Here is a 19,775-nt window from a genome sequence, read left to right on the forward strand (position 1 = left end):
GGAAAGCACACAGTCTGAATCCAGCACAGGTTTTCCTCCAACCCCAGTAACAGTCAGATGTTCCCCAAATACAGACCCCTCAAAATACTGGTCTGAGATTGTGCCAAATTCTGCTCTTACAGACCTCATCAGATGACCTTGCACAGTCCTGGAGAACAAATGTCTTCTTCCACTACCTAATAAAGCACATGAGTACCAACACTGCCCCTACAAGCGCTGTTACTTGTCCAGAAAAGACAAATGCACAAAAGCTCAAACACACACCTTACTCCAGAGTTATCCTGGCTTAGTGAGACTGCTGAGTTGAAAAAAAAAAAAAAATATCTGTGCATTCATCTGGGGGCAGATGTTCACAACAGAAAGCTAAAGCAGTTTAAAATACAACTGCACCCATCACAGCCCTCTTTCCCCTTCCTGTTTCCCCTTCTTGTCTTTATTTTCACCAGAGGCTATGGCCCACACAGCAGAACCAGTGGAAAAGAGCACGTGTTTGGCTGCGTCAGTGAGATGCAGGACCAGGATCTCTGCTTCAGCAGCTGACAATGGGGGTGTAAGCTAGGCTGCCATTCCCTGAACTTCATGATGAGGAGGAGCATTTATACATTTCACTCACACCTACTGCAAAGACAGTAGCTGCCAGCTCAGGGGTGAAATGCAGAGTCCTCCTTGTAACACAGAGACAACATAGTTTATCTGACCATGTCTACACTGTGCTACAAATGCGAAGTGTATTTAGCTCGTAGTTCTTTCACTAAGGTTCAAGCAAACATGTACCACACTATGCCTGCCTCAAGCTAAAAGCATGCGTGGCTATTATGGTTCAGAAACTGCAAGCCAACTCATAATTCTTTGAGCTCTCAGCCTGAGGTTTCTCACAGGCCTAGTGGTCAATCTGTGACAGGATTAAGTGTACAAACCTAAAGAACTAGCTCGGGTGCACGGGAACAGGACAGAGGTGGGAAAGAGCTTCTGAGGAAGATACAGGGTTCTGGCCACCCAGACAACAGATACTGTGTGCATGACCAAGATTGCAAGAAAGAGGGGCTGGAATAGTTCACTTCAACCTCCTGTGCCATGAGACAGCACATATTGAAATATTGTTTGCATGGCTGATGATTTTTACAGGTGCCAAGATCACATTACATTTGTCACTGATTCAAGTCTTCCTGAGCAACCACATGCAAGAAACATGAACATCCAACTTGCTGATTAATTATCTCTCCTCTTGCAGTATCTCCTTGCTTCAATTTAAGCACAATGCATTACACTTGCATGACAGAAAAGACTGACCACATAAAAAGCACACAAAGCTAGAATTCCACCTAAGAGAGCTGGATAGCTGTTTTGGAAACATCCCACCAGGAGATCCCTGTTTGACTGAAGATGTGGTTCTACAAGTGGCTTCAGTAGATCTAAGGGCACATTACTACTGAAAGGGCAGTCCTGCCCTCCATCTCCTTCAAACAGCTTCTCTTGGAACACCACTCTTGCAGTCCAGTGCCACACCAGATCATCCAGCCAGATGAAGGGTGAAGAATGAGGCAGACAACTCTTTTGCAGAAGTGCATGCTAAGGTCTGCCTATGCCACTGATGAAACTTCCCCCAGGAAACTCGAGATCCACTGTTATTCTCAAGTCACTTTTGAAAAACACGTCGAAAGCTTTCTGCGGTAATAATGAACAACCATGAAAATCCTACAAAATGTAATTCTAGAAGCAAAACAACTGTTCAAGTGCACAACAAAGGTCTTTCAAACAACCTGAAGTCTGCCCACACATCTCTTCAGACCTGCTCTGTAAAGCATCTTTGATTTGACCACACACTTCTGCAAAGATTTTGCAGAAATTACTTCAGCTGTTCCAAACTTGGAAGAAGCCATCAGTGATGGTCACTGAGCTCTTACTTTAAGCAGGTGTTTTAAAGCCTTGCAGTTCACATTGGCAGATACTTAGAATTAGGCTTAATCACTACCTTAAAGCAACCTGTGGGGACATTATCAGAACTATAAGCTACAAAGAAATATGATTAGTATTTGCGATGTGCATGAAGTCTGTTACAGCCTAATGCTTCCTAACCACACCAGTTTCTGTACTTTACTAGTGTCAGGCTATCATTTCACTGCCTCTGTCTAGAAAGCTAGTATGCACCTATACTAGCACTTCTTGAATCTCATACTGTCATGAAAGATGAGCCGTGAAGTATTGCAGTTAATGTGCATAAACTGGGACTTTATGAAGCACCTTGATGACAAACAATGCATCCATCCTGCAGCTAGGAAGACTATTTCAACTGCTCAATCTCATTTGCTGCAGATGGATAAGGACATCCATGTATTTCTCTCAATATCACTTGGGGGCTCAGTTAAGGTTTCTCTGATTGTTTTAACCAGGTCTCTGAAGTCTCTGTGTTTCCAGCATCAAGTAATTTATAACCGTACTAGCATCTGCAAGAAAAGGCATGCTACCAGTATGTTCTCTCAACCTTAACTCCTGTGCAAGAGTGTCACAGTTTCCTCTCCTTGACAGGCAGTGAGAACCAGCCAGGCTGCAGAGCTCCCACTGCACCCAGAGGGCTGACTAATACCTCACCCGTTCCTCTTCAAAGAGCAGGATCAAAGAACCGTATCTTCTATTTCAACACAATATAACAGAAAAATACCATTTTAAGAATACACTTAATTTTGCCCTTTCAAAGGGGAAAAAAAGAAGCAAGGGAGGGAGAAAGGACTGCAGTACAGCAGATAATCATGCTACCTCATGTCTTCAAGGCCACTCCAATAAGCTGGCAGAAATAAATGATGGATGTAATTCCCTGAGACAGGATTACTCAGAACATATTCGTCCATAGAGCACTGAGAGCCAGAAGTAAACACCAAATGGTCCCCAGCTTCACTCTTCTCTGTCCCCTTAGGTCTGTACATTGATTCCTGTCCCTTCCTACCACCAGCTTTCTTACTTTACTGTACGTCTGATATCCAAACAGACTCTGAAGATGCAAGCAGATATCACAAACTTGGCACAGGCATACACATCCGATCTGCAGTTTCTAGAACCTCCTAAGGGCCAAATGGATCTTGCAGAGAATAGCAATTGCATACATTGGACTGGAAACTTCAGGAACATTGTGAGGACGTGGGCTCAGTATGAGGGCTTGAAGAGATCAGCTGGGGAGGAAAATACAATGCTAGGATCTCATACAACCAAGTGAAGAGACTGCAGCAGGGCTAGAGGAACATCACAGGAAGTTAGAACTGCATGAACTGGGGTCTGCTCACAAGCTGGAGACTCAGAGATACAGCATTAGCTCTCTAGCAATATAACAGGTCCCAAAGCACCATTTTCTCTAAGGCCAAATATTAAGGAGGTAGTTTCATAGAGGCATTGATCTGACATAGCTTCATGATCCTTCTGTAAGAAGATGACCAGGGATGTCAAATCAACTCGCAGAACTCTTTTTGGCTGCTTTATTTCCAGGATGTATCCCTTAAGGGGGTGGCACAACTTTCCCATAAAGCACTTGACCATGTCATGCCTCTTACTATCAGAATTACTTCCTGCATCCAATGTTCCTCAATGGCCATGCCTTATGAAATTTAACAAGCAGCACAGGGAAGAGCTGCTACAGCATTCAGGTCTTGTTCTGCCTCCACATGCAACAGCAAACTCCACAGGCACTGGAAATCACACTACAGCATTCACTCTTGTAGGAACATGTTCCCATACAGGACAGAATGGACCTGTGGGGAGGGAGGTTACATTTCCCAGTTTACAGCATCCCCTTCACTACTGCCTCACCTGCAAGTCTCAGTGTTAGGCTGACAGAGTAGTCCTGACTGAAGTGCTACCTGCCAGAAACAGACACAGCACAACAGATACAGTAGCTGCTGTCAGAGGAATAGTTACCAATGCCACTGTACAGTACGAAGCACCCACACCTGAATGAATTGTTGTAGTAGGCACCTGAGATAAGATCACCACTGTCCTATGCTGAAGGATGCAGCTCTGTTACTGTCTGGTGGCTTTTGTGGTTTCTAGTGAAAAGCTGCCCTTAAAAGTATTCAATGCGAGTTAACATATTTTTAAGGGGGAGGAAGAAAGGAAAGAGTGTTCAAATTTATCCACAATCCTATCCACAAAACTATCCTGAAATAGTTACACGATAAAGCAGAAGGTCATCAGCACACCAAGGCCTAACATGGAGCTTGTCTGGGCAATCAAATGAACAAAGTCTGACACCCCTCCATAGAAAGACTACTGGCCAATGAGCTACTCCAGGTGAAACCTGCCTTTTGGCAGAAATCTCAAGATACATAACAAACAGGAATTTATGTATCATCACTGAACAGATAATTTATCAATAACTCCCAAAATAACAGGAGAGCGGCTCCTGCCAAACTTAAAAATTCATTGTGAATTTAGGGCTCTAGCCCTAAATGGCAGTGACGAGCAAAAGTTAGCAATCACATAATTACAGAAGCGTCAGGCTGAAGGGAACCTCCTGCGTACTACTACTACATCCCCCTGGGTCCAGACACACTTGAGAACATCTTATGCATCTCTCCAATCTGACCTCAAACTCCAAGTAGCCTATTCCAAGGTTACTTAGAGTCCAGCACAGGACCACAAAGATGATTAAAGGAACACAGCATCTTTCATACAAGGACAGACTACAAGAGCTGGAACTCTTCAGCCTGGAGAAAAGAAGACTCAGGGAGATCTTATCAATGTTTACCTGATGGGAGGGTACGAAAAAGAGGGAGCCAGACTCTTCTCCATAATACCCGCTGACAGGACAAGAGGCAATGGGCACAAACTGAAACACAGGAAATCTCATCTGAACACAAGATAACACTGTCACTCTCAGGGTAGTCAAACACTGGAACAGGTTGCTCAGAGAGGTTGTGAAGTCTCCACCTGCAGAGACATTCAAAACCTGAATGGATATGGTCTTGGGCAACCTGCTTTATCTGACCATGCCTGAGCAGCGAGATTGGACTAGATGATCTCAAGAGGTCCCTTCCAACTTGAACGATTCTGTGATATGCTCTCAAGTTTTGTTTGTGGTTTCACCAGTGCAACAGAAGAAAGTCAGGAAATTAATTCAATTCCTTGACACGTACAGGAGGGAGAATGATAACAGCTCATGCAGTTTCTGTTATGCCATTTCCCTCCCAACAAAAGCTCACTGCCTTAGTCTCTGGCATGTCTCGATGAACCTCTCACTAGGTGGAGTAACATTCCAGCTCTTGCTCATCTATATGCCTCCAGCAAAATTCTCATCTTTCTTCTAACTGCCCACTGTCCTCCATATTCACCACATAATTCCTTATACCCACTTCTAACCCTCCTATTTTGCAAGAAGTTTGCTGGTACCGATCTTTCTTTCTTGTCTATTTCATTGCATGAGAGCTCTGCTCAGCCAAGGCTGCACTTGTCCTTCAATAGCATGGGTCATAGCTGCTGTTAACATTGAGTTATCACCTTAGCAATCTCCAGCAGATGTCAACTTCCCTGGGTTTTTCCCTGCAAGAGTTTGCTTGGGCGCAGAAAGTTCAAAGCCACTGATTAATTAGTAAATGCTTCGGAAACATCAACTTTTAAAGCAGGAAATGGGAAATTTTTCAAGACAACATACATAGGGGCTGAAATAAACTGGACAAGTTGAAATGTGCATAATACAAAACAGATGTCAACTGAGCTTTGAGAACACAGGAGGAAGAGAAAGGTCGCTGACTCCAACCATGCAGCACAGACTCCCAGCTGCCCAGTGCACACAGCACAACATGGTGTGGTATCACAAGGCAGACAAGAGGGCTTAAGTAGCAGGCCGGTCACTGCACCCCAGCTGGTGACTATAGCTTGCTGGCACTGAGCTGGCTTGTACAGTACCATCCTGAGCATTTCCATGTCCTTAGCACAGTTATTGCATAGCCTGAAAAACTTCCCCACAGATAACAGGAGTGCCTGCAAATGCAAACCTTCAGGCCCTCTGCAGTTTGCCAGGATTGAGAAACTGTGTAAGTAAAAACGCCCCATCTACAAGAGAGCAAGAGTCAGTGTCAGCACAGCTAGCTCTCAACAAGGCTAGATGAGTGCTTCCTCATTTCTGAATTCATACTAAGCTAATAAAAATTAAAATAGCTTTCAGCGTGTGATGTCTGGGGGTGTCATGTTCCCATGATGTGCTAAACAAACCACAGGCTAACAGCTGCACTACAGGCAACAGCATAGCCTGAGCAGGTCCAGTGTACAGGCTCTGGAGAGTTATTTACCCTCACCATGTCCTGTGTCATATGCTCCACTAGCTCAGGATTCAGTTATTAGGAATCTGAAGCTCAGTCATTTTTGCATCAGGCTTAGTTTTTCAATGTGTGCTGACACTGCTGTTAGAAGTACTGGTGAACACGTGTGGAGAGAAGTACTTCCCAGAGGAAGACACCCAGACAAATAACTTCAAATATGGTCATAAACTTTCTCTGCTAAGCATTGTAGGAATTGAGGGCTGCTTTACTCAGGAAAAGTTCACAGTCTGCTGTAGATAATGGACTTTACTGAGACTTTCTAAAAGCTTCTGACTTCAAAGCCTTCATCTAAAATCCTAACAATGAAGTCCTGGGAGCAGAGAACAGGCTGTGTTTCTCTATGAGAAAGGTCTGCTGTCACAAGCACTCTTACTTTAAGTCACTCATGCTGGGGCTGGCTGCAACCAAACTATAAGGCACATGCTAATTTTTTATTACCAGCCAAGAAGAAAGTTTTCACAGTTTCACCTAAAAAGGGAACTATGTACACCTGGGGTTGTCTTCTCTTCAGAGGAAGTATCAGAACATTTGCATTTGAGGCCATTCACAAAACTTGGTCTGTAGAATCACGCGATGGAAGAGGTCACCTAGTCATATTTTTTTTCCCCACACAGAGGTAGGATCTGACACATTCATCCAAATACTTTTGCCATGAAACAAGCCTATCTTAAGTAGGTTCTTCCTCCACAAAAGTCAGAGTGACAGCAGATGGCTTGCCTTGGCAACTGCTCTGATGTGCATGGAGAAACAGCCTGACATTACTCAACTCTTGCATGCAGCTGACAGCTCACATCAGGTAGGGCTCCCATAACAGTAACAGAAGTTCAGAAATTCTTTGTCTACCAAACTATTTGAAAATACTACAGCAGACTCCACAGCAGACGAGTTTGGTTTAATCTCATTTTTTCTCTCAAGTGTGTTCTAGATATACAGAAGTAAGTTTGGAATCAATGTATGCTTGTTCAAGTGAGAAAACAAAAAATAAGCTAATTTTTTTGTGTGTTATGTAGAAACAACAACAAAAATCCAAAGCACAATCTCCTTTTCAAAACACCATTTACATAAAACTAAAGCACAGGTTTTTTCAGCACACGCTAACTTTCAGCAGAGATGACACCTCTGGAGAAGGACTCCATGTCCAACTGTGAAAAGTTAGACTGTAGTGCCTGACCCTGAAGAAGTTTTGCCATAGATGTATGGCAGCCAGCCCACTGAACAGCCAGGCACACAAGACGTACTTCCCTGGCTGCTCAGACACACAGCATAGTGCTACCAGTAAGACTCACCTCTGCCCCCCTCCCAGGGTGGGGTCTGAGAAGTGCTGGGAAGATCCAGTACCCAGGTCCCCAGCACACAGCCCCCAGTGCGCCAAGGGGCAGCCAGCTGTACACAGAGAGCTCTAGCTCACCTGTGAAGAAACACTTGCTGAAGTGGAGGAAGAAAGCCAGGTCAGCTTAATACAACTCATTGACTACATCTGACATCAAAGAGAGTGGAGGCTGCTCTTTAGCTAACAAGGCTCTGCATTCAGCACATCACTGCCAACAAATATGCTTTCCCAGCATAAAAATCAGATTTTGGGTGCTTCCCTTTGACAAACACAGCTTCTCTATAGGGAGAAGCAGTTGATTCAGAGTAATTTCTAGCTGATCCATTCCCATGCCCACTCCTCCCCTTCACCTCAAATTCTCTTTGGTTTTTAATGTGCCCAAAAAAAGCGGGGTGGGTGAAAGCCTCTCACTAGTAGGGATCCACTTGGCTACACAAAACCTCCCACTACAGCAAGTCCATCTAATGAAGGACAGAGACACCCACGCTTCCCGCTCCACCCACAGCCGAGGAAGCAGGAGTCTTTCTTCTGCCCCATGTTGTGCTTTGTGCACTCAGAATGCAGCAAGGCAGAAGAGACTGGCAAGACCTGGCTCTGGGAAGAGATTTCAGGATCAACATCCCTTTGTACTCTCACACACACTTCAGCTACACTAGAACTTACTCCTACTCTGGCCTAAAATAACTCTGACAGTCCTTGGACATGTTAAGTGAAATCATTAACACCAGTAATCCAGGGAGATGTTGTTTAAACCTCCCTAACTTTGAATATCATATTTAAAATCAATAAAATATTGGTGCTATGCTCTAGACCCACGTTTGGAGGAAAACAGTAAGTAAACTTTTACTTTGGCCAGAAAGCATCAGAAACACTAATTTAATCTCTGGTCATTTTTATTTTTCAGAGTACAAAAGCTCAGCCACTGTTTTCTATCTTCCTCAGGGCTGAAAGCAAATGACTCAGACTACTTTAGCCCTAGGTTGTCCATTGGGAAACCAAGATGTTTTAAGGGTGTTTGAAAGGGAGATGCAAACTTTAGTTTATTCAAGTTTTTAAAAGGTACTAGGAAACATCTGTTGTGACCTGGTTACCTGAGAATGCCATCTTCAGTACAATCCTTAAGTCATCTTTTTTTCAGGGGGACTATTTTGGCCAAGATCCCGACTTTCAAAATTTATTTTTACTGTGATAAATTTGTCATCATGATTATTGCCATTGTTATCCTGGCATAAAGCACCTTTATGTGCACAATACCAGACACACTAGGAGACTGCACTGCCTCATTTATGCTACTAAACATAGATAAATCTTAATCCAAGATGCAACCACAGGACTCCAGTCCTGCTAAAGCTGACAAAGAACACTATAACCCTAAGTATGGCAGCGTCATAAAAACATCCTGAGTAGCACGACTCCCCAGAGCTCTCCACCTTCACTTCAACAGAAACCATGAGAAAGGAATATCACCCACTCCTCTAGAGTTTAGGAAAGTTCACACTCAACTAAAACTCAGTACATTGTGCTTCTGTAGTCTCCAGCTGTTAATACTTCTGCACTAGTAAGTCCTCTGTGTTTATTATGAGGTGATTACTTTAAGACTGGTTGGGTTATTTTTGAGGCCATCAGTGCAATTCTCCAATTAATCCCTGTCATTCCTTCATAGGTAACAAGCTGATCTGTTGCCACTACAGTTATATCTCTGACTTCAGGCACAGTGCTAGAGAATACAAACTAACTTTTTTTGGTTCTGGTATGACAGAATGCAAGTCTGAAGGAAAAGATAATTTTCCATTGGTTGGGGTCAATAAACTGCAGGGCACAATATTTACAGGCAGAACTTTAAAGATACTCAGTTTTTGTTTTCGATTTGCATTCAAAACCAGGCACCTAAGATAACCTCCAAATTCTGAAGTTCTCTGTGAATCACTGGTAATCTCTCCTAAATTAGGGATCAATTGACCAGGCACAGAAAAACTGGCTTGCAAAAATTCCTAGTTTACAAGGGTTGTGCAATTTGCTATAGTTTGTATTTCAGTAAAACACCTCGCTAGTGTTAAAACAAGGATAAACAGGGTCACGTATCTCCCTCCTCCAACCGCTGACCAGGAAGTACAACTCCACAGCTGCTACCTTACCTTCTGAAATAGCCTTCTTGACAGCTGCAAGGTAAGCATCAGGCTCATCATCATTTGTGAGTTCTTGCCACTGAGACCAGTCCTTGAAAAAGGTCAAATAGTCATCACAGTCTGTAACACCGCAGAACAGCTTGACTACTTTGTACGGGGGCCATAAAGCTTCCTGAAGGCTCTGCAGGACGGGAGGGAGATAAAAACTCTGCACCAGCTCAGCAGATAGCAAAAGGATGATGCTCCGACTTCTGTTGAACAGGTCCAGCTCCTGGTGGGAGATGGCAGACTCGCCTTCCAGCTGGTAGCTCAGAATCCGATGCTTTCGAACGTGCCGAGTAAAGAGGAAGAGGTTCTGGAGGTACTGACACCATTCAGTGGCGTCACTTGCATACACAATCAGCACATCATATCCTCTAGGGACTCCTGTACAGGTGCAAGATGATCACAGGGAGGAGGATTAAATTCAAAGCAAGAACTAACCCACAGCTTTGCAGCAAAAAACCCACGGGGCTGTCCCTATGATTCATGTCAGAAGCTCCAAAACACTTCAAAAGAACAGTAGATATATCCAAAGTGAAGTGTTCACAGCCATAGAGCAATTCTAAGGGTGGCTGAACTCCTGCTTGCATTTACCCCACTAATAAGTACTTTTTTCATTCTCAAAAACCTTCCTATGAAGAAGGGGATTTCCTATGTAGTTTCAAGTGAAACAAACCACATGTGGAGATTTACAGATTTAAAGCATGTTGATAGAAAAGAAACCCACAAAAACCCGACCTCCAAAACAAAATAGCTTGAAAAGGGGAGTTCACCTTTGCATGTGAAGTAAAATAATTTCAGGGAACTATAGGGTCTCTGCAACACAACTGCAGACCTTTACGAGCTCAAGCAGAGTATACACAGAATACAGCACATCTAAAATAAGAAAGGCCTTTATTTAAGTGAGGTTAGTCCCCCAACGTTTACAGGAAGTCACTATGGCTTCCATGGTGTTAGACATTTGCTCTCATTGCAGAAGAAAGCAAACTGCCTGTAAAGTATGCATGCAACTGAAGGGTACACCAGCCCCAGTGCTTGCAGCACAGCAGCTCTACCATTCAGGCTCCAGACACTTTGCAAGCCTGTGTTAGAGTCATTCCCCCAGAACTGTCATACAAAGGTTTCCCAACCATTTGGCATGAAAAACCCTCTCTTCAGAAGGAAAGAACTAATACAATAGTGGTGGCCATAACACAGCCCAAAATATACTTGCCAAAACTGACTTACTCCATAGTTCTCTAGAGACAGCTCCTACCTACACACCCCTGTATTTCTGTGTTCTGGCATGAAAGCACTTTTAACATTGTTTCCAGCTTGCTAAGAAGATCACATGCAGACTGAACCAGTATGACATGATGCAGTGCTCTCCCACTCATCTCAAGACAACTTTAAGTCTAAATTTAATTTTTCCATTCACCTGTGAAGAAGTTTGCCCAAAGCTGATGATTACGGCTCTGGTCCCATGGTAAGTTTCAGTGCTGAGCATTTCAAATCATATTAGCAAATTGTCATCTTCTAATTCCAGTTCGACTCTTTAATAAAAAGTGTCAACATTTCCAAACCATCTCCATCCAGAAGCAAGCAAGCTAAAGCAGATTTTTCTAATTAAAGTAGAAGACAATGCCTAAAATTTGGCATGCCAAAAAGAGCATCTGCAGAGAGTGAATCTACCAGAATTGAAGACAGTTTTGCAGTCACCTTATTAAAATTCAATCAAAACTGAATAGCCTCCAAAGACTCCATTCTGCCACCTTCCTTCATTAAGAAATGAAGGCTGAAATCATGTATAGTCTACAGTACCCCAGCTCTAAACCATACAATTACCAACTTTAAATTGTAGTCGAGCAGAAGTGGTACAGTTGAGAAGTAAAGTGTGGAGATGTGCTCTGTGCTCAACCAATAGCGTTATGGTTACCTGCATAAATGGAAAGTCTCTAGCAGTGAAGGGATAATGTCCTAGCTATGGAGAACATGGACACTGCATTTCAGCAGCATTCACTAGGACGGCTGCATATTTCTGTGTGAATACAGCTCCTGAACCCCAGAGGGAGGGTTATAGGAGACAGCATTCTCAATGGAGGGGATCCAGCAAACTCATAAAGCAAACAAACAGACCCAAAGCCTCGGCACCTTTAAGCTAAGAGTGCCGAACTGCTGTGAAAAAAAGATGGCTTTTACACCAATGAGAACACCACTATTGCCAAAATATTGCTCTGGCTGAACATCACCTGACAAATATGACTGAATCACATGAACAAAAACAGGAAAACCAAGCAGAATTCAGGAGGTCAGTTATTTTATCCTAGAAAGGGAGGAGACCAGAGACTTCTGCTTCCAGTACCACAAGTTGATTTATATGCAGTACAGTGGGAAAGGGCAGCACAACTATCCATGCGCTGCAGCACATCCAGCTGAATCTGACCTCATCAGATGAGGAGATGATGCAGGGACTCTCTGATGTGTGCCCAGGGTTCTACCCTGGTGCTCTGTGGGAGAAGTCACACCTCTGGACCCTGGGGAAAGCAGCATTGGCCTCTAGGGCATTTTAACATCCTGTAAAATGGAACACCTAATCCTACTGTGCATTTTTAAAAAGAGCACAGCCTCCGCAACTAAACCTGTTAGCAAACAGACCCTTCTCCAGTCTTTCAATGAAAGGAAGCACCTGTGCTTGGAGAGGACACAGGGCGGGGGAGCCATTGATTTTAAACAGGCATTGCACTGTAGGAGCACTAAGTATCTGAGAAGCCTCCCTTCTCCGATATGTAGGCATAAGATGCAAACTTGACAGACTCTCTGCAAGTTCCCTGTCAGCATTTATATCCCCAGAGACAACATCAGCCAGAGCAGTGTAGCCTCTGCACCCAGTAGGAAGGAACTTCACCTAGTGTTTAGGAAAGGTACCGCTTCCCCAGATAGCACTGCTCTACCAGCACGGCATTCCCCTTAACAGAGCCGGGCCAGCTCTCCTCAGGCCCTCGCATCTCAACTACCATAGCCTTTTACACTTCTCGGATAAACTGAGGAACAATGCTTTTAAAAGGAGAAGCAAGAAATAAAATTACTGACTCCACCTCTAGTGCCAAGGAAACTCTCTATGTTCATAAGCAAAAATAGTGGAAGTGGGTCTTGAAGAGCTAAATAAGCTTAAGTCAGCAACAGGACTGTTTCAAAGAAAACAAAAATCTAGAAATAGTTTCAATTGCAACATCCCTTTTTAAAAGAAGGATGACACAGTACTTACTTTCCTGGATCATGCTATTCTTTGTCTAACCAAATACCTCCCTTTGCAGCACCAACTACTGTCCAGTCCTCAGGGAAAAGTATAATAAACAGAGAATACAGAAAGTTTCAGGAGTTTTTCCCACAACTCTTCACACATCAGTTACAGAAAAACTCAGAGAGCACACTTCAAGGCACAATGTATACTCTGCCTATTGTACACATATAAGTAAATCCCTAGGTGAACAGAGTATTTTATTTCTTTAAACACTGACCTTGGATGCTTTGACAATGCATTTGACAGGCTGGTTTTGGGAAAAACAAACACAAGGAAGCCTTCAATTCAAGCAAGAAAGATATGAACTGTATATGCAATAGCAAGATGAAGAAAGATTTGTGTCAGCCAACCACTTCAAAAATCTTTCACACTCAAGTGTAATCTAGTTTAAATTTTAACAATACCTTGTTTCTGCATTCCTATAAAAGTAACTTTTGCTTCCGTTTACAAAATGTCAGCACTATTAATATTGCAGGGCATGTTTATCTATCTATTTCACAGAAAAACACCCAGGTGCTGTTCTGCTGCAATTTGCAATGATAAACCATAACTTTCGGACTACTTTCCAGTTGTAACTGCCTCTTCAGTGCTTAGTTGCACACTCCATTACACAGCAATGATAAAAGACTGATGAGATTACAAACTAGTACTGTAGAAATGCCTAAAACCTCTAATTGAGGTGGAAGGCCCACAGACTAAACAGCACAGAGACAGAACATGATACAAAGCTTTCCCTAGCTTATAAACTGCACGTAGAATGGAAGGGGATGAAGCAATTCAGTCAAAATCACAGAAGGCCCATGACAAGAAAATAAAAGTATCCTATAGTGATAGACTACATCGTGCCTTCATAGTCCCTCTCAGAGAAGCAAACAAGCCAGGTTTATCTTTGGACCATGTTTGGGAGTAGTGAGGCGACAATGTTTGAGTACAGAGCAAACATAGGATAGTGGTTTATGGCCATATTGTAAGGTTCAGATTACCACTGAAATAGCTAAAGAATACTGCAGGAAGCTGGCATATCAGCTCTGGGTAAGACCACATCTTGCCCACTTAACACTTCTCAAATTTGAATCAGATGTCATCAACTGTTACTACCTATTATTTCATTCTACAAGCCAAAAGGTTTGACATTTTTCAATTTACAGATCATAAATAGTTTTCCATTGTACTTGTAGGTCCCGTAAAGAAAATTCAGGGCCTCTAATAATACACAGCTTTTCTAGGTATTTACACCCCTCTCCTAAGCAGACCATGACTTCTCATTGCCCACAAACCAGGTAAAAAACTAACAGACAAATCCTTTACTCCAACTCAGATGATCATATGCAGCGGCAAGCAAATCTATTTTCATCTGCTAGATCAAACCCACCTCAAATTCAGACTAAATGAAAAAGCGCTACACAGCCTGTCCTCAGTTTACTTTGGGATTCACGTGTATGGAGGATACACAAATATGGCAGTCCAAAATATCAATCTTTGATAGGAGGGATTCACTTCCTATGAAAGATGATTGCCTACAATATAAATGAAACCCAACCCAAGGTGTCTTAATAATCAAATTCTTAACAAAAGAGCACACTTCCAAGAGGCGTTAGCAGCCCGCTGGTAGGCCATTAACAGAGGTCCTCAGTGCCTTTCATATTTCAGTGTCTGAAGTGTTTGTATTTAAGTGATGTATGAGGAAATGAATGCATTCTTTGTCTAGCTGGAATGCATAACAAAGTAACAGTGATCACATACAATAATTATTAACATCCTAGTGAGACCTCTCACTTTGACTGGAATAGAAAACCACTTTAAATAAAGCGTTTCAAACAAGCAAGAGGAAATAGCAGAATCAAAGTAGATAAAAGTTTTGTGAATCAAACTTATGTGATAGGAACACAAGATTTGTATTACGATATGCGAACCTGAAGTTGTTCTACTGTTAAGTGTCTCTGTGAAATCACCTTCTGTTTATAAGGAGAAAAGTAGTTTTGCCCACAAGTCTCCCGAGGCCTCCGTTCAGCTTTTTTTTACATCACAAGGAGATACGCGTTAGTGAAACACTAATGTTACTTCACACCCTCAGAATGGCACGCTTTTCCTTTTTTAGATAAAACACTACACTTCCCTGCCGGGAAGGGAACTTGCAAATTGGGCACTAGCTAGACTTACACAATATACGCTAAACCCCTCTCCCCCTGGAGTTTGCAGCTCCTTTCTAACCAGTTTTACCAGCCCCATGCGTCCTTAGCTAAAACATTCTCGTTGATGGCAACCTAGCTCAGCTTCCTTGTGATCCTGTGCCGCGGTGGCAAGGGGCATCAAGTCATACCCCCAAAAAGAAGTATGCAGATGCAGTGGGATAAAGCAGTATTTAGGAAGAATTGACTTCTCTACAAAACATCACAGAAAAACATCTAGGTGGTAAAGGCTGAGCAGACACAGAGCACCCTCCCTCAGGGCTAAGCTGCCAAACCGAAGAGCACTCCAGACCCAGGAGAGCTCTGCCAGCACCTGCCCTGAGCTCAAGCCAAGTGAAGCAAGATAAGGTAGCAAGCGCAGCAGCCTGGCTGCGAACAAAGGAACCACCGCCGCTCTGAAGAGCCGCCGGGGCCCCCCTAAACTCGGGGAGAGGATCTTCCTTCCCCTTTCCCCAGCGGCGGAGCGCCACGGTCGAGCAGAGCCGCGCAGCAGCGGGCAGGGAGCCGCGCTCCGTCACCTCCCGCTTACCAGCGCCAGCGCGCCGGACGACTCGCTCGCAGGCTGGGCTGCCGCGGAGAGCCTCGGCTTGCCGGGGACAGCGCCCGCCCGGCCCCGCCGCCCCCAGCGTGCCGCCGCCGCGCAGCACAGCCGGGCAGAGAGGCCGGGTGGAGAGACCCTGCTGCTCGCCCCCGGCTCCCGGGGCAAGCAGCCGCGGCACCTACCGGGGGCCGCCATGGTCCGGGGCTGGCGGGGAAGGGGCCGATCCCCTTCCCTCACATCGCCGGCGACTGCGGCGCAGCACTTCCCTCCCGTGGCCACTTCCTCGACGCCGGCCGGGCGCTCCGTCCCGCCACCCGGCCCCGCCTCCCCCCAGCCGGGGCGGGAGGGCGCTCGGCGCCGGAGGGCGGCCCGCAGCGCGCGGGAGCCCGGCCCCGCCGGCGGCTGCCTTCGGCTCCGCTCCGGCCGGCGGTACATCGCCTTCCAGGGACACGGGGGCATCCTCCTGCCATTAGAGGGAAATTCGGTTTTCCCACGGGCCCCAATCGTATATTCCATAGGCGGCCGAGGAAACGGCGCTACAACGAGGAAAGGTTACGTGTGACGGTGATGGAGAAACCCCGTATCCCTAGTCACAAGAAACTTGGAGCAATGGTTGTGGAAGAGAACAAGCGAGACCTGCTTTGTGTGCACACCTAACTTAGGCTTTGACTTCTGTCTCCTGTGAGCAAGGAGTTCTCTTTTTCCCTAGGGGAAAAACAAGTTGTTCCACGTAGAGTGAAGCAGCTTGATGTTCTGTGTTTTTCCTCTAGAAGATGCTGCCTTCTAACTTGGATTTACCAGATTCCATAGGACTACGCTCATCATTGAGTACAGAGAAAACAAGTGATAGAAGGACACTGCTGGAGTTCAGAGAATAGGACTCAATTTAACGTTGTCACTGAAGACAAAGCAACAGATTCTGCCCAAGTAATTCAGTCTAGTCCTTTGCAAACTTGGAAAAACCATGTGCACTGATTTGGATTCAGAAACATTTCTTTGCTGAGAACCAGTGAAGTCTTTCATTGATGCACTTCCAGCAGAGCAAAAGCAGATCCCTTACAATCTGGTTTCCCAGTCAAGACTGTCACTCTCAAGCAGTCAGAGGACATTCTGTGTGCAGCTTAATGTCATGGATGCTAATGTTAGAACAGAGCTGGTTACAAACAGCAAGGAACCAATTGTTTCAATCTACTAATCAACTCTACCTTAGAAGTTGGTCAAACTCTCATTACCCCCAAATCTTTCTTTACCCAAAATCTACTTTAAGCTCACAAACCATGTGCCTGTCTTCCAAAACCAGAGTGTTTGCTCCCACAACAAGGAAGTACTAGGATAAAAAAAATACTTCCTGATGACACAGCCTTATGAGAAACTCCAGGTATGCAGAGCAGAAACCAGCACTTTCCCATCCGAATCATCCTGAAAATGTACAATAGCATAAAGAACAACTGGGCACTGGAGAAGTGTGCAAATACAGAATCCACTTGGGATTTATGTGAGGGACAAAAATTTACTAGGTGGAAACTAGAGTCTCTAGCCAAATTCTTTGACTATTATGGAATAATACACATATATTAAGAACTAGTAAAACAGATTGATAACGATGTATATGACTTTATAATGATTGTTCCACATTATTTCCCTTGTAAAGCTTTTTTATCTTCTAACTTCCAGAATAGAAACTTAAACCCAAAACCATCTGATGTTAGATGAGGATTTCAACATGCTCCTTGGAATGAGCTTTTAAAATTCTTTCTCTCTTTAAAGCCTTGCAGTATCATACAAAGGGCTAGCAGAGTCAGCTTCCTGCTTTGTGGGAACCCATGGGTCTTCTCCATATGCATCAGTGTCACTTAGGATGCTACGTATTTTATCTAATCAATGCAAAAGCCCACTGGAAACCTCTTTAGGGTTTAAACGTCCTAAGTCACTACAGTGAAATTAATGTTCCTCCCCAAAGGAGCTTAAGTAAAACAACTGCTAGCGTGTTGTTTCAGCAACCTTTACAGCAACCTCCACCTAAAAACTCAGATGACAAATGGAGGCAAAAGCCCATTCATACCCTAGAACATTAGGATGGCCTAAGGGAAAGAGTAACACAGCTTGTAATGAATTAAGAACAAAATGAGGGAACTTTTCATCCTCCCTTGCCCAAAATTGACTGTACAAGTCTTAACCTTCCTCCCTCCAATTCACTGCAGCATGTGAACACAGTTGCATTTGCAGCATTATTCTCAAGGGTCTGTCTTATTCCTATCCAAAGAAAAGGACTAGATTACTCTTTCTAGAGCCATTGCTTTTTTGCTAGGTACTTTTGAGTGGCAACAAGGATAGGATGCAGTGTTTGAATACCTGTGCCAACTCTGTTCACCTTTTCTTGGCCACACAGAGTGGGAAGAGCACACACCCCTCACAGCAACGCTCTCTTCTGAGGTGAAGAGCATTCCCTGCAGCCTTAACGAACCAGCCAAGGGGAAGGACTGAAAAGACCTATGAGGAGTAGGTGAGGGGAGCAAAGGAATTCACAGGCAGTAGCACAATCAGTTGAATTTGCTTGCTTTTTAGATCCCAGGATCTCCCACTGTGCAGACAAAAAGCACAGAACTTGTGCTGAGCTTTACAGATGAAGCTTGCAACTGTAGCTTACTGTGAATGGAAGCCACAGGAACTGAGAGAAATATGGGTTCCTGGAAACAGTTTCCTTTCTGCAACACAGCCCCGCGTTATTCCATACATAACAGCGGCAGGCGAGATCAGGGACATCTGAAAACAAAGTACACATATTTCACAAGCTCTCAGCTGAATGTCCCTCTTCTACACTACAGGCAACAGCACCTGTACCTTATAGTACAGTCTATCACTACATGAGCTGCTTTTCTTTCCCCAACAGTGCAAACGTGGCACCTTCCAGAGACACCAGCAACAGGTGTGCTCTGCTAGGCACAAAGCCTGCCCATGTGTACGTTCAGCAAGCACTATGTAACTGCACACAGGAGGGACAGAACACCTGTGCAGCAGGGCACAGCAGTATTTGGAGATGATTAAGAGCAGGCGGCTACAGTAGGGAAAATGTAAAGAGCATTAACACTACCTACTACTAGTTGTTTAACCCTGGCAGCCCTAACTCAGGACTTCCAGCATAATACTCTTCTTTCTTTACCCTCAACGGGCTTTATAGTACACTCTGTTGAAGAGAATCAAAAAAAGCTCTATCACAAAGGCAAGGAGAACAGAACACTACATCTATCAGAGCAAACCTTCAGTTTCACAGAAGAAAAAACTTCACTGGAGAAATGACTAATTTAAAGCCACCGCAATATACAACAGCTGCATGAAATCTCTACCTTATCAGGTATGGCCTGATAAGGTAGAGGCCATACTTATCCTGATCAGCCTCACCTGGGACTTCCACACCCACTCTTTGCCCACAGGCCTAGGAGCTCCATTTGAGCTCAGGCCTGGGTCTTAAGTGCATACTTATCCTATTTTGTGACTGTACCAGTTTCAAGCCCTATTGCCAACCTTACCTCCTTGATGCTCTTCAAACTTAAGTTGTAAGTAATCTTATCCTCAATTCCCTTTCTGGCTCCATCTTATAGGTAGTCTCTTTAGATCCACAGTGCTACTTTTACCCTAGCCCTTCAAGCCATGTGGGAGTGCACCCTGTTTGTGAGGACACTGCTATCACTGAGGTTGTCCACAGCTACTGTTTTGTTCTCCTCCATAGAGCAGCCTTGCTCCTTCTGCTCCCTACAACTCCCCTTTCAGTGATCACATTTTGAATGGATTAAAAGTAGGATTAGATTGGGGGAGGGGGGGAGGAATTTAAGCGGACCGAAGTCTTCCCTCTTCCAATGTCATATGCACGTTCCCGAGACTCCCTGCAGAGACTGTTCCGGCTTCCCACCTCCTCCTCTCCGCTGCGGGCCCTGAGCCTGCCTCTGCACCACAAGCAGCCTTCTCGC

At 44.4% G+C, this 19,775-nt stretch overlaps 1 protein-coding gene across 4 annotated transcripts in view; it reads right to left on the reverse strand.

Moving 5' to 3' along the window:
* Nucleotides 1-16,114, reverse strand: part of PIK3AP1 (phosphoinositide-3-kinase adaptor protein 1) — a 49,024-nt gene extending 32,910 nt beyond the window's left edge. For 2 of the 4 annotated variants that reach the window (XM_049811284.1, XM_049811283.1), the window contains exons 1-2: nt 15,993-16,114; nt 9,768-10,184 (exon numbers count right to left, since the gene is read on the reverse strand). In XM_049811284.1, coding sequence (XP_049667241.1) covers nt 9,768-10,184; nt 15,993-16,005 — 430 coding nt within the window. In that variant the 5' untranslated portion in view covers nt 16,006-16,114. Of the gene's footprint in view, nt 1-9,767; nt 10,185-15,798; nt 15,889-15,992 lie in introns of those variants that run through there. The other 2 variants (XM_049811287.1, XM_049811286.1) reach the window with 2 other exon arrangements.
* Nucleotides 16,115-19,775: the final 3,661 nt, after the last annotated feature.

This window comes from Accipiter gentilis, chromosome 9 (assembly GCF_929443795.1).
Source record: "Accipiter gentilis chromosome 9, bAccGen1.1, whole genome shotgun sequence".
Classification (NCBI taxonomy): Eukaryota; Metazoa; Chordata; class Aves; order Accipitriformes; family Accipitridae; genus Astur; species Astur gentilis.